The sequence below is a fragment of the Schistocerca piceifrons genome, chromosome 3, assembly GCF_021461385.2.
Source record: "Schistocerca piceifrons isolate TAMUIC-IGC-003096 chromosome 3, iqSchPice1.1, whole genome shotgun sequence".
In the NCBI taxonomy this organism is placed as follows: domain Eukaryota; kingdom Metazoa; phylum Arthropoda; class Insecta; order Orthoptera; family Acrididae; genus Schistocerca; species Schistocerca piceifrons.
Genome location: NC_060140.1, coordinates 341,565,322 through 341,580,205, shown reverse-complemented (window position 1 = coordinate 341,580,205; position 14,884 = coordinate 341,565,322). Strand labels below are relative to the sequence as shown.

The window sequence follows — 14,884 nt, the reverse complement described above, 5'->3', positions numbered from 1 at the left end:
ATTCTCATATAAAGTGACACAGTATCCAAGCTAATCATTATGTCATTTTGGCCTGTCTTATTTTCTTGAGGTCTCAGTGAATGACTACAAGTTAACAATGAGATGTTCATAGTATCCCAGTTTGGGTGCTCATAACCCTGCCAGGTGCTTTTCCAATCTGTATGTGGGCAAACTGATTGCACTGATTATAAGCCTCAGAGAAACATTTTCTTTGTATATCTTTGGCAATCCATAAAGCCTGGAAGGTCTGGCTGCACATGCCATTAATTTCTTTGCCACTTCTTCGGGCATACTGGAGTACTTTATTAACTTTCTTGTCTTTCTGGTGATGGTCTGTGTTGGATCATGCCTAAGTTTCCTATATCTATCATCTTATAATAAATACAGCACCTTCAGGTAGTAGACTTTGATGTTCAGGACCACAATGTTATTTTTTTTATGAGCTGGCAAGAGAACCAAGTCCTCATTCTCATGTAACAGGCATAAGCCATGTTGTTCCTCCCAGCTAATATTGTATTTCAGTGGCTTAGTTCTCACTAGAATACAACTAGTAATTAGTCTGACAACCTCCACCACCTTGTGCGAAAGATGCTTAACGCACTGTTCTTTTCCACTAACAATGTCCAATATTGGCAGACATAATGGTGCTGGAGAAAAATTAAGGCCTTTACTCATTGCAGCAACATCCAGTTCTTGGTTGGAAAGATTAACAGCCACTTTGTGGGTTTTTTGTGGACTCAAGGTCAGCAACTCTGTGAACTTTTACATGGAGCACTTTAAGGAGTGAGCTCTGAACTCTGCGAGGTTGTGATCATATTTCTTCTCATGGTACACTGATGACACCTTCTTAATATAGTCTTATGGTAAAAATGAACTGCAGTAGTTTGTCGACCACAGGAACAGTTTCCATCCCAACATTAAATGTACTGTCAAGTTGGGGACTGATGCCATACTTAAACACCAACAGTTTTCACCATGCCGTACACAAGGAAGTAGTACTGACAATGTTAGTACACAGAGCAAAGGTTAGTTCTAATGGCAACCATCTATAGTTTGAATTTAAGCATTTGAGATGTATGTTCAGAGAAAATGTTTACAGCCAGGGAGAAATTGCTAAAGCTTTCAAGTGACACTGATGCAAATGTGCCTTGAATTGGCAGAGGAGGCCAAGCTAACTGCATTCCTTCTATATTGTGGAGCAACTACTAGCAAGATTGGGCAGGTGCTAAAAGAGACTGGCCCGCCGCTAAAATAAGAGGTATGTTACACCCCGTTAAAGACAACATAGATGTTAGAGTTCCTGCCATGTATGGTGTCTTCAGTGAATGTGATATTGTTTACATAGGACAAACCATTTTCACTGTTGCTGAGCAGTGTGCAGAGCATTCACAACATATCAAACATAGGGAACTTGAGAAGTTGGCCATGGCTGAACAATGCCTAGAGAATGAACATAAAATAGTATTTGAAAAAAGTGAGAGTTTTGGCTCAAACAACATCATACTGGGATTCTGTTATTGAAAAAGTGGACAAAATTAGAACAAACAGCAACATTTTCAACAGAGCCCAGGGGTACACACTTAATGGGGCATAGGGCCGTGCTTTGGACATTGAGTGAAAGCAGAGACATAGGGTTGATGCTTGTAGGGACATGGGAGCAGCAGTTTCAAATGTAGTGCCATCTACTTGCGCCATGTGACTTCACTTGGTCCTGTGATGGGGCGGAGCTGTCCAACTTGCCTTTCACGCATGCACCACTCCGGCTCTCTCTGAGAGGTTCCAGACACTGTCATTCCATCTGTATAAGCAGAACATCGTGCCAGGCCCAGCAGTCAGTGATTTCATCAGTGACGATGATGGAGACAGATATTGAAAGCTCTATGTTTTATTCGAAATGACGAACTGATAAGATTTTATTGATTTGTTAGAGCACATACTCCACCTATTAGGTATATCATGTCACAAAAAATATATGAAATGTAAGTAAATATCAACAATATTGTGAAAAGAATAGACTGATGTAAGTAAATAACAATGCAGTAATATCTATATTTTTAAATTCATCGCTTTTGAATTACTGTATTGACTGTCAACTTCCATATATTGTTGCATAATTTATTTATCACAAATAGATAACTTTGTCCAGAAGCTACTTTGGTATTTCTTTAAAGTAACCCCTCGTTTAATTCATTGTTAAATTCTTTAGGTATGGTAAAACATTAAATATCTTAACTGTATGTTATCTGTACATTGCTTCTATTCAGTTGCACCTGTAGCCCATTGTAAGTTCTCTAGGTATGTCAAAATAAGTATAAGCTTGACTGTTCATATTAGTTATGCTAGCCATCATTGCGTAAATTTCTAGCCATGTACAGAAAATTGTTGAAATATAAGCATATCATTCAGTACACTCAAAATAGTTCAAATTCCTTTGTACAGAACCTATGACAATTTTTTTGCTACCACCAACTATAAAACAGTACAAACTCTCAACAGATTTTTTTGTCATTTGATAAATTAAATCTACAAAACCGTATCCTTCCCTACCCTCTCCCCACCTCCATCAGTTCAGACAATGGCTTTCAGTAATTGAGTATGGATAATCAACCTTACCGTGGTTGTGTGTGTGTGAATGTGTGTACTATTGCTGGAAAAAGAGCTAGTGCTCAAAATACAGGGTGATTCAAAAAGAATACCACAACTTTAGGAATTTAAAACTCGGCAACGACAAAAGGCAGAGCTAAGCACTATCTGTCGGTGAATTAAGGGAGCTATAAAGTTTCATTTAGTTGTACATTTGTTCGCCATTTCAGCCAATAAAGTTTTTGGTCCCTTTTTCTTCGAAGGTGCTACTGTAACTGGACTACAGTATCTGGAGATGTTAGAGAATTGGCTGTTCCCTCAGCTCGAACAAGAAGCACAACAATTCATATTTCAGCAGGATGGAGCGCCACCACATTGGCACTTATCTGTCCGTAACTACCTGAACGTCAACTACCCGAGGCGATGGATCGGCCGCCAGGCAGCCCGTGACAGAGCACTTCATCGCTGGCCTCCAAGAAGCCCTGATCTTACCCCCTGCGATTTTTTCTTATGGGGGTATGTTAAGGATATGGTGTTTCGGCCACCTCTCCCAGCCACCATTGATGATTTGAAACGAGAAATAACAGCAGCTATCCAAACTGTTACGCCTGATATGCTACAGAGAGTGTGGAACGAGTTGGAGTATCGGGTTGATATTGCTCGTGTGTCTGGAGGGGGCCATATTGAACATCTCTGAACTTGTTTTTGAGTGAAAAAAAAACCTTTTTAAATACTCTTTGTAATGATGTATAACAGAAGGTTATATTATGTTTCTTTCATTAAATACACATTTTTAAAGTTGTGGTATTCTTTTTGAATCACCCTGTATTGTGTGAATGTTGTTATCTGTTATTTGTTACTGTGCCCCATGCGTCAGTCTTCTGTAGGTGAGCAGTTACCTTTTCCTTACTTTATGTATAAACCCATTATAAAATTCACTAAGGTATACCTTCAAACATAGGCATCCATATTGTTTAACTGGGTGAGCACAGTCATTACTATTTTGTATGTTACTGTATTATTGATATTTAATTCCTTACAGCAGCACATATTTTGTAATGACTTGCATTCCTTACAACAGCACAAATCTTGTAATGGCTTTACTTCTTTTTGGGTCAATGCAATCAAGCAATTGCAGATAAATTTTTGAGCAACCAGCAATTTTTTAGCTTTGTATTATTATTATTATTATTATTATTATTATTTTTTCTTTCAAATCCAGTATACCTAGACTGTTACAATTCAGGTAGGTTCCTCTACTTTACAACTTTGGAGTAAGCCTCATAATCTGTAGTATCTACCTCACTAGAAACTATCAATGACACCTTTTGCCTCAGAAGGGCATTCACACATCATATAACCTTCCAAAAAACAATTGTGTATGTAGGAGGAGGGCATGGACAGAGGAAAGATGCAAGAGAGGATGGATAGGAAGAGACGGGGAGGAGGGAACGGATGGGAGAAAGGGACAAGAGGCGATGGACAGGAGGGAGGAACAGGAGAAGATGGAGAGAGAGGGGAGGGGGGGGGGAGGTTGGGAAAAGAAAGTGGTTTGGGAAAGAAAAGAAGGAAGAGATGGATAGGGAGACGCGAGGGAGAATACGACTAGAGAATGATGGAGGAGGAGAAGATGGAGACACACACACACACACACACACACACACACACACACACACACACAGAGAGAGAGAGAGAGAGAGAGAGAGAGAGAGAGAGAGAGAGAGAGAGAGAGAGGGGGGGGGGGAGAAGATATGTATGTGGGGAGGGGAGCAGAAGCTGGACAGAGAGGGAGGGAGGGGGGAGGAGGAGAATGTGGATGTGGATGAATAAGATGTTTGGAGAGATGGGGTGGAAGAGATGGACAAAGTGAGGGGGAGGAGGGAAGAGATTGAGAGAGAAAGAGAGTGGGAGGAGGAGATGGATAGATAGAGATGAGAGGGTGAGGTTGGCAGAGAGAGATAGGGGGAGGAAGAGGAGGACATAGAGATAGTGGTGGAGGTAATGTGTCAAACGCACAGGAGAGCTAAGCTGCCAGGAATAGGCTAGTTTAAGTATGTAAGAGTATAGCATCCTGATTGTAAGTATATGGGGCCTCTCTCCTAAGAGTCATCAGGTGCATTTTCTCTGGTGTTTCAGGAGGTATTTGCAATTTCATTTTTTCATTGCGTAGCTGAAGTCAGCCAACTTAAATGGTGCTCATCACATCTGTCATGTGGCACTCAGTGTCAGTGGAAAGTGTCAATGTGCTTCCCAGTAGAGACAAAATGGTTTTTAAACTTAAATTTTCCGTGCTTATTCGATAGAGTGGTCCCAGATTAGTCTATTGCAATATTTGTTTTATCAATATCCTTTAACAGGGACAATAAAACTCAAAGAATAATCTGTACTCCAGCAACAACAACACCGCCCAGGCCCATGGTGACTGTTAATGCCAAGCATGCTGTACTACTGACTCACTGATGAATTGCTGTTTATTCTTCATGTTTTACTGTCCCTACAAATACATATCGATAAAACAAATATCAGAACTAGACTAACTTGGTAGCACTGTATCAAAGGGGCATGTAAAATTCTGATTTAAAAATAATTTTTTGTATTGGGATACAAACCGATGCTTCTTGTTGACACATGGAAGATATGACAAGTAGTAATTGTTTGGGCTGACTCCAGCAACACAATGCAAAAACGAAATTGTAAATATCTGCCATAACACTAGGGAAAATGCGCCTGATGAATCTGAGAAGAGACTTCCAACACACCTCTCATCGCTCCTCTTTTCTCTTGTATTTTGAGATTACTTACTCTTACCTTATCGCAAACTCGTACCTGATTACCTTTCTTTCTGTCTCTTAAGTACTCCTCTACCTTCCCCTGACAGTGACCAAAACATATTCCCTATCTACAACTTCCATTGAGTTACCAAACTAACATCAGTTTATGCTGCTGTGGATTTCATTGATCTCTTTTGACTCTAATTTGGATGTTGATTAGCTACATTATCTCATGAAAGAAAGGTGTTGTTGAACCTTTTGTTCAAATAAATCACTACTACACTGCTCCAAAACTGAGAAAGTGTGGCACAAGATGTCTATCTTAGTTAAATCTGTACTCTGTCCCATGATATTCAAACCAGCACTCGTTTCTGAAGTTTGTTACACTATTTAATTTGACAAAACCAGTAGTTAATGGCTTTATCACTAATCAGGCCACACAGATATCCTAAAATGTAATTCCCTTGTTATATTTAGAATGTTGGACTGTAGTTCAGATATTCTATTATTTATTTCTATGTTTTATTCATGGGAATCGATAATAAGTTGATAGAATTTCTGGTTTAAATGTGCACTAGTGACTGGCGAACTGGATGCCATTGATAAATCTGCAGCAGATGTGGAAATTGCCCTTTGTTATGGACCTAATGTAACTGTTGTAGTCCTGTACAGTGTCAGCCACCTATCTTGCAGGGTCATAGACATTAAGTATTCTGCGACGTGATAGTTGTGAGTTAATTTAGTTATCGATTATCAACAAATTATTTCTTCTGAAATCTCTCTATCTTTCTTGAATGTACTACTTATTTATTTTATCAATGTTCTGCTGTTGACTTTGTTACTCATTGCAGCAGTGATATTCCTTGATAAATCTTCAATTATTTGCTAATTGCACTCTATATTTGATTTAATGGGGATCTTTCATCTTCATTTTTATCTAATACCACCATAGAATTATTCTCAGTCTTAGCGCAAGAGTGCCAGAATGCAATATTCCCCTTGTTTGCAATATTACCTGTGCTGGAAACTTAAAATCTTCAAGTAATTTCAAATTTGTTTAGAACTACACCACACTTCTTCTTTTAATGGCTGTTTAAATTGTATTCCACATTTCAACATTGCAACCATTAGTAACAGGAAACATTGCTTCTCCATTTAGTTTGACACCAAACAACAGACTTTGACATTATATGAATGAAAAACTTATTTCAGAATTTTGTCTACTTCTTGTGTTCACTACAATGTCATCGGTATTATCACAGGGTGCTGCTTACTCAGTGATACACCTTGCTACCCCAAGCCGGTACTCTGAAACAGGGAACAAACGCAAAGCCCTGCAGGCACCTCAAGTTGTGAACACACTGGAAATACTGTCCCATTTTGAAGATGTGCAGCATCCAACCAAATTGTGTTACTTGGGGGAGTAACTATTTAATTAATAAATGGTTTCAACTAGTGTGATCATCATTCATTGGCTAGGTAGACATAGGGTTACACATCACTCTTCTGGAATGGCACATTACACTCCAAGTGATTGAGTCCTACATAATGTGTGAGTAGAACTGTTACTTAGGTTGTTTCTTTCTTCTTCTGTAAGTCTGTGGAACTCAAGGTTCTAAAAGTTTTTGTGTGTGTCTATTATGCTGCTGCAAGTAATTTAGGTCTGCCTATTGTGTGAGTAGAAATGTTACTTAAGCCATTTTCTCTCTCTTAGTTCCAGGGACTCAGTGTTTTAAAAGCCAGCACACCCATCAGTTTTTGTATGTGTCTGTTATGTTTCTGCAATCTTGTTATTTTTTGTGTGGTTGTTTGTTTAATGCTGAAAATAAAATACAGTTTTTCAGAGAGTGGAATACGCAAGTTCAAGAAATTTATCAGCTCCTGTAGGGAGAGTTGTACATACACATTTAACAAGAGAATGACATCGGAATCCACAGTCATGAAAGTGAAGTAAAGTTGGTGTGGAAATACACATTCCCCACTTGTGTTCGGAGAGCTGTTTACATTTTTCTGATGTATTTTTATTAACTATGCCTGTGTGTCTTGTATGTGTTCATACAGCATATTGTTATCAATGTTAACTTTTGAGCTGCTTGTCTGACATAATATTTATTTATTACAGATACCAGTGTTGCTCACAGACCTCACTTTGATTGGGTTGTTGCTCATGTTGGAAGTTGCTTTCCTCATACTGTTATTACCAAAGTTCTCTCTTGTGGTTTGAAAGATTTTTGTCAACATGTATCTGCTGATGAGGGCGTTAAGGTAATTGGTTATTTATGAAAAGACATTTATATTATACAGTACTTCTTAAGCAGATGTCTAATTGTCAGAATCAGAAGTAATGAAAGCAAACACTGAACAAAATGAGTGATTACTGAAACCTTTAAATTGACAAACTCTTTCTCAAAGTGCAATGTGTGATGAGCTGTGCAGGCACAGCTTTCCATAGCCAAGAAATGTGTAATATGATAACAGTGTGAAATGATTATATGATGCAGCTAGAGGAGATGGGTGAGAGAAAAAATAATGAGGAAAGTATGCAAACAGGAAAAGATGGCACTTGTGGAACACCTACACTTATCAATTACATCAGAGACAGGTAAAAACAGAAAATCAGCAAATCATTAGCTTTTCAGGGAATGTGGCAATAAACATCACTCACTATATGAAGTATTCTATCATCACACTTTAAATTTGACAAATTAGCTTTACAGTGACGCAAACTAATATCAGAATTGATTGGTAAACTACTGGCAGAATGATAAAGCACGTGAGCTCACATGCTATTATTATGTGGGCTTGGTGGGGGGGGGGGGGGGGGGGGTGTTAACGGAGCTCAATGACGAGTTTACTACCACCCATACGAAATTTGTAGAAACGGATGTGGTTAAAATGGACAAAGTGTGAGAAATGAGGTAAAAGCCAATTTGAGATAAAATTGCATTTACTATTCCCAAATCTCACCCATGATCACCTACACAATCGCACTAACTCATATCATGGAAGATAGCATTAAAAGCATTAAAATTGTTCAGATGTTGTAAAACTGTTAAGTAAATCTAAGTGAGACAAGAGGAAAACTAAAATAGCATCACAGGAATATCTGGACGGACGACAGTTTACAAAAACATGGATGAGCCAGCAACTCTTACAACACATTAGAAATATCACCCTAAAATTTTAGAGAACAAGTTTTACAATTCACAAAACTTTAAAAGTTGTACCACATTTCTTTGATTTTCAGTTAAAATAGAGGGCAAATCTATGGGCAAATGAGCTGCTACCCTGTGGCCTGAAAAAAAAAAAAAAAACACAGTCTAGTAAAATGTGGTGCACTGTGACCTGTATAGCACAAGCACCATGCGTTGTAGGGTCCACTCATCACATGCTTGATAAGGTTGTGGACTGTGGGAAGGTGAGTAAAGGGACCTCAATTCACATGTGTAGCTGGAAGGAGATACGCCATGACTTCGTCGTGGACTTTAGTGGACATGGTTTATTGTCTGTGGCTTCCAGCCACTCTTCTTTTCATCAACACATGGCTCTCTACCTCAACAGCGAGGCAGTAGCATGTAGGACAATGGCACACTGAAGTACCTGAGGATCACAACATGCCTCCTTGGCTGCTACATCTGTCCTTTTGTTCCCCTGTCACTCAACGAAAAGACACCTCCTTCCCCTGTCTTGTATGTGGAGAGAGGGTGTCCTGGATAGTACTAGCGCAAAATGATAGGCATTTGAAGGAGATCACCCACTTGATGCTTTACACTCAGTACTCAAGGTTTTTCCTTAGAGCAGCAATTAATCTGAATCTGTCACAGAAAAGTTAACTCGCCAGGATCATCTGCAATTATGTAATTCATCAGTATTGATTCTCTGTTGCTTCCACCGATTATCAAACCTACCCGCCCCCCTCCTCCGCAGTATCTTCCCTGCCCCTTACACTCATATTATCACCCCCTCTCTCCCCTTCCTCTACCACCCCATCTCTCTACTCTTTCTTGTGCTTCAATCATTTGGTACACACCATTTCCTTCTGCCTCCTTAGTGCTTTTGTCCTCACATCATGTAGTAGATGTTGCAAATGAGATCAATATTTGCCAGGAGCTTGGTTTGCATCATTGATGTGGCTCTAAGATTTCAGGTTTTCCTGGTTTCCATAAATCACTTCCTTCAAATGCTACAATTCCTGCACCAAGGCCATAATGAATTTATTCTTCCACTCTTGTTCAGTTAGCTAGGACTCTACCAATGGAGATAATATTATTGGCAAGATATTAAAATGTAACATTCTTCCACGCTTCTCTGTGAACCTCTGAGAAACACAGAAAGTGATGGTTGGTCATATAATGTAGGCTGTCTTCAGTTAAAACTTTCACATGGGAAAAATATATTAAAAACAAAGATTCCATGACTTACCAAACGGGAAAGCACTGGTAGATAGACACAATAAAAAAACACACAAACACACACACAAAATTTCAACCTTTCGCAACCAACGGTTGCTTCGTCAGGAAAGAGGGAAGGAGAGGGAAAGACGAAAGGATGTGGGTTTTAAGGGAGAGGGTAAGGAGTCATTCCAATCCCGGGAGCGGAAAGACTTTCTTAGGATGGATATGTGTGTGTGTGTGTGTGTGTGTGTGTGTGTGTGTGTGTGTGTGTGTGTGTGTGTGAGTGAGTGTATACCTGTCCTTCTTTCCCCCTAAGGTAACTCTTTCTGCCCCCGGGATTGGAATGACTCCTTACCCTCTCCCTTAAAACCCACATCCTTTTGTCTTTCCCTCTCCTTCCCTCTTTCCTGACGAAGCAACCGTTGTCTACCTTCTTCCTAAAATTCACAAACTGCTGGTTACCAAGCCCCCACAGAACATATCTCTGCATACATAGATCAACACCTTCAACCCATTACATGCAGTCTCCCATCCTTCATCATAGACACCAACCACTTTCTCGAACGCCTGGAATCCTTACCCAATCTGTTACCCCCAGAAACCATCCTTGTAACCATTGATGCCACTTCCTTATACACAAATATTCCACACGTCCAGGGCCTCGCTGCGATGGAGCACTTCCTTTCACGCCGATCACCTGCCACCCTACCTAAAACCTCTTTCCTCATTACCCTAGCCAGCTTCATCCTGACCCACAACTTCTTCACTTTTGAAGGCCAGACATACCAACAATTAAAGGGAACAGCCATGGGTACCAGGATGGCCCCCTCGTACGCCAACCTTTTTATGGGTCGCTTAGAGGAAGCCTTCTTGGTTACCCAGGCCTGCCAACCCGAAGTTTGGTACAGATTTATTGATGACATCTTCATGATCTGGACTCCAGGGAAGAAGAACTCCAGAATTTCCTCTCCAACCTCAACTCCTTTGGTTCCATCAGATTCACCTGGTCCTACTCCAAATCCCATGCCACTTCCCTTGATGTTGACCTCCATCTGTCCAATGGCCAGCTTCACACGTCCGTCCACATCAAACCCACCAACAAGCAACAGTACCTCCATTATGACAGCTGCCACCCATTCCACATCAAACGGTTCCTTCCCTACAGCCTAGGTCTTCGTGGCAAACGAATCTGCTCCAGTCCGGAATCCCTGATCCATTACACCAACAACCTGAAAGCAGCTTTCACATCCCGCAACTACCCTCCCGACCTGGTACAGAAGCAAATAACCAGAGCCACTTCCTCATCCCCTCAAACCCAGAACCTCCCACAGAAGAACCACAAAAGTGCCCTACTTGTGAGAGGATACTTTCTGGTACTGGATCAGACTTTGAATGTGGCTCTCCAGCAGGGATACGACTTCCTCAAATCCTGCCCTGAAATGAGATCCATCCTTCATGAAATCCTCCCCACTCCACCAAGAGTGTCTTTCCGCCGTCCACCTAACCTTCATAACCTCTTAGTTCATCCCTATGAAATCCCCAAACCACCTTCCCTACCCTCTGGCTCCTACCCTTGTAACTGCCCCCCGGTGTAAAACCTGTCCCATGCACCCTCCCACCACCACCTACTCCAGTCCTGTAACCTGGAAGGTGTACACGATCAAAGACAGAGCCACGTGTGAAAGCACCCACGTGATTTACCAACTTACCTGCCTACACTGTGAAGCTTTCTATGTGGGAATGACCAGCAACAAACTGTCCATTCGCACGAATGGACACAGGCAGACAGTGTTTGTTGGTAATGAGGATCACCCTGTGGCTAAACATGCCTTGGTGCACGGCCAGCACATCTTGGCACAGTGTTACACCGTCTGGGTTATCTGGATACTTCCCACTAACACCAACCTGTCAGAACTCTGGAGATGGGAACTTGCCCTTCAGTATATCCTCTCTTCTCGTTATCCGCCAGGCCCCAGCCTCCGCTAATTTCAAGTTGCCGCCGCTCATATCTCACCTGTATTTCAACAACATCTTCGCGTTTATACTTCTGCCTCGACTGACATCTCTGCCGAATCTCTTTGCCTTTACAAATGTCTGCTTGTGTCTGTGTATGTGTGGTTGGATATGGGTGTGTGTGTGAGTGTATACCTGTCCTTTTTTCCCCCTAAGGTAAGTCTTTCCGCTCCCGGGATTGGAATGACTCCTTACCCTCTCCCTTCAAACCCACATCCTTTCGTCTTTCCCTCTCCTTCCCTCTTTCCTGATGAAGCAACCGTTGGTTGCGAAAGCTAGAATTTTGTGTGTATGTATGTGTTTGTTTGTGTGTCTATCGACCTGCCAGCACTTTCGTGTGGTAAGTCACATCATCTTTGGATTGGAATGACTCCTTACCCTCTCCCTTAAAACCCACATCCTTTCATATTTCCCTCTTCTTCCCTCTTTCCTGATGAAGCAACCGTGGGTTGCGAAAGCTTGAATTTTGTGCGTGTGTTTGTGTTTTTTATTGTTTCTATCAACGTACCAATGCTTTCGTTTGGTAAGTTACATCATCCTCTCAGCCCGGAAGTTTTAACTGAAGAGAGTGATGGTTGGGTTTGAGAAAAGTGTTGCTAATTTTTCCAAATTTTTTTGGTAAGTTTGTTGATCTCTTTTTTTTTCCTTCATAATTACATTTATATTATTCTGAGCATGTATGTTTCTTGTCCATGTTACAGGCTCCAAAACTAAATTCTGTTGTTGGTATCCTTGGTCATCTGGCTGGCAGCCATTTTGCAGATATTCGAACTGCTCTTTTGGAGCTTTTTAAGGTACCTAGAAAATGATATGAAATATTAATATTTTCTTTTTTAAAATATTTATGCCATTTGTTCCTTCTGTTCATTTCCTTTTTATTTCAGTGGAGTTTGGAACCTGGAGGGGCAGATGAGGCCCCACAGAGAAATGCTACTGTGCCTTTCCTCGTTCAGCTGGCATCCTTGTCTCCTGTTCTGCTCCGAGCTCTGACCACAGATGTTCTGCAGACATGTGAGTGCACTGTAACTATTTTTTCAATTGGATGCAATTAAACTGGGCTCATATTTGGGAGGATGACAATTTAAACCTGCATGCAACCACCTGGCTTTAGGTTTTCCAAGATTTCCCTAAATCGCTCTAGGGAAAAGCTGGGGTGGTTCCTTTGAAAGGGCACGGCTGATTTCCTTTCCTGTCCTTGCAACAATGTGAGGTTGTGATCTGTTGCTAATGGCCTTGATGCTGACGGGATGTTAAACCCTAATCTTCCTTCCTTCCTTTATTTCTAATTAAACATGAAGGCATAGAGATCAAAATCCACCCACCCCTACACACTCTCTCTCTCTCTCTCTCTCTCTCTCTCTCTCTCTCTCTCTCTCTCTCCTGGTTATCATTATATTAGAATTTTTGAAAGCTTTGTGTGCTGTGGATAGTAGTTTTGTTTTAAAAACACAATATCAACGCAATGTTTAAACTTTCTGTATGTGTGTGAAATTTATAGATTTTAAGCATGTATTGCAACTGCAATTCTGTTCTATGCACGGTTTGGTGTTCTGCAAATACAATGTATTAAATGGACTTTATAAACAAGACAGAAGTAATGTCTATGATACACATTACCATTCCTTCAGGGATGACAAATGTGCTAACCCATTCAATGAAGATAATAGCATTTTGGAAAGAAATTAGTATTCTGGCTACTTGAAAGATAGTATTCTGGTTACTTGGAAGAATGATTATAAATACTGGAGTAATTAGAGTTAGAATCCAATTTTATGCAGACATTGTGTCCAATAAAGAAAATTCTTGGTACACACTGGATAGAAAACAGAGATAGCTGCAGAAACTATTGGTAGTCCACTCGATACACGCCATTCTATGGAACACATATTCTTTGGGGTAGACAATTATGGTTGAAGGAATTAATTTGCATGCCATATGAAGTAAAGGAACAGTGTCTTTGATACAAAGTTACATATTTAGTTTGAAATCAGGCACTTCATGTTTTGATAAAATGAGTTACAAATATGTATCAACAGAATTAGTTATTAGTTTGATATTTTATGAGAAGAATCAGCTGATAACTTGCAGACAGTCAACTCCCATTTGTCTTTAAGAGTTACAACAACAGAGATCCACTTAGTCATAGTCATAGTTACATCGAAATCTTTCCAACACAGAGATCTTCAGAGTCATAGTGCTTGTGGTGTCTCTAACAATTGTTGGTGTAACATGTACTGGTGCCTTTTCTTTCACACCCAGTTTGGCGTATCTCCTTTCACACAGGGTCCATCTACAGTATTGAAAAGATGTCTTCCCCCCCCCCCCCCCCTCCAGGAACAGCGATAAATGTATATTATTTTTGCTCCTAGTGATCATCAACATGTGTGGTAAGATGGTTGCTATTGTCACTGATTGTGTAAAAAGTAGTGCAGATTGCAAATAGTAATACATTACTAGTAGCTGGGTTTCTTAAAATTACATATCCTATACTGCCTACCTCAGAACATGCGTGCACAGCTGGTGTCCCATGGGCCAAATGCAACCTGGGATGGTTTCAGTCCAGCCTGTGGAAGAAAATTTATAGGAGAGAGAGTGAGGTGCTTGCATTGTATTTTGCCCAAAATGCTTTACAGATATTCTCATAATCAGTCATCAAAAAAGTGTGAAGTGGAGTCAAATTAAAATCTAAGAGTGTGATTAAAAATTGACATTTTGTTCTGTAAGTTGGCTGTACTGTTATCAATGATGTAAGAAATGCCCTACAGGTGGCATCATACTACAGACTAACAAAATGCGGCCACAGTACCGGTTCAAAATGGTTAGCTCACTTGCAACTTGCACCAAGGAAGAACAGTGTTCTGTCATACATTTTCTGATCAGCGAAGGTACAAAACTTATTGAAGTCCATCGGCGTGTGAAGGTCCAGTAAGTGATGCATATCTATCACTGCAGCAAGTGCATGAGTGGAGTAGAAAGTTCAGAAATGACATGACTTCTCTGACAGATGCCCAGTGCCCAGGTTAGGCACACTGTGTTGTGACACGAGTCTACTGCAACAGTTGAAGGCATTGTGGTGGAAAACCACCTTTTGACGTTGAATCAAATAGCCACAAATCTGAACAT

The 14,884-nt window shown here is 40.5% G+C and overlaps 1 protein-coding gene across 2 annotated transcripts in view; it reads left to right on the top strand.

Annotated features, from left to right (window-relative positions):
* LOC124789838 (integrator complex subunit 5) overlaps window positions 1–14,884 on the top strand; it is a 127,254-nt gene that overhangs the window by 49,450 nt on the left and 62,920 nt on the right. For both annotated transcript variants that reach the window (XM_047257334.1, XM_047257335.1), the window contains 3 exons: window positions 7,477–7,619; window positions 12,463–12,555; window positions 12,646–12,772. In XM_047257334.1, coding sequence (XP_047113290.1) covers window positions 7,477–7,619; window positions 12,463–12,555; window positions 12,646–12,772 — 363 coding nt within the window. The remainder of the gene's footprint in view (window positions 1–7,476; window positions 7,620–12,462; window positions 12,556–12,645; window positions 12,773–14,884) is intronic.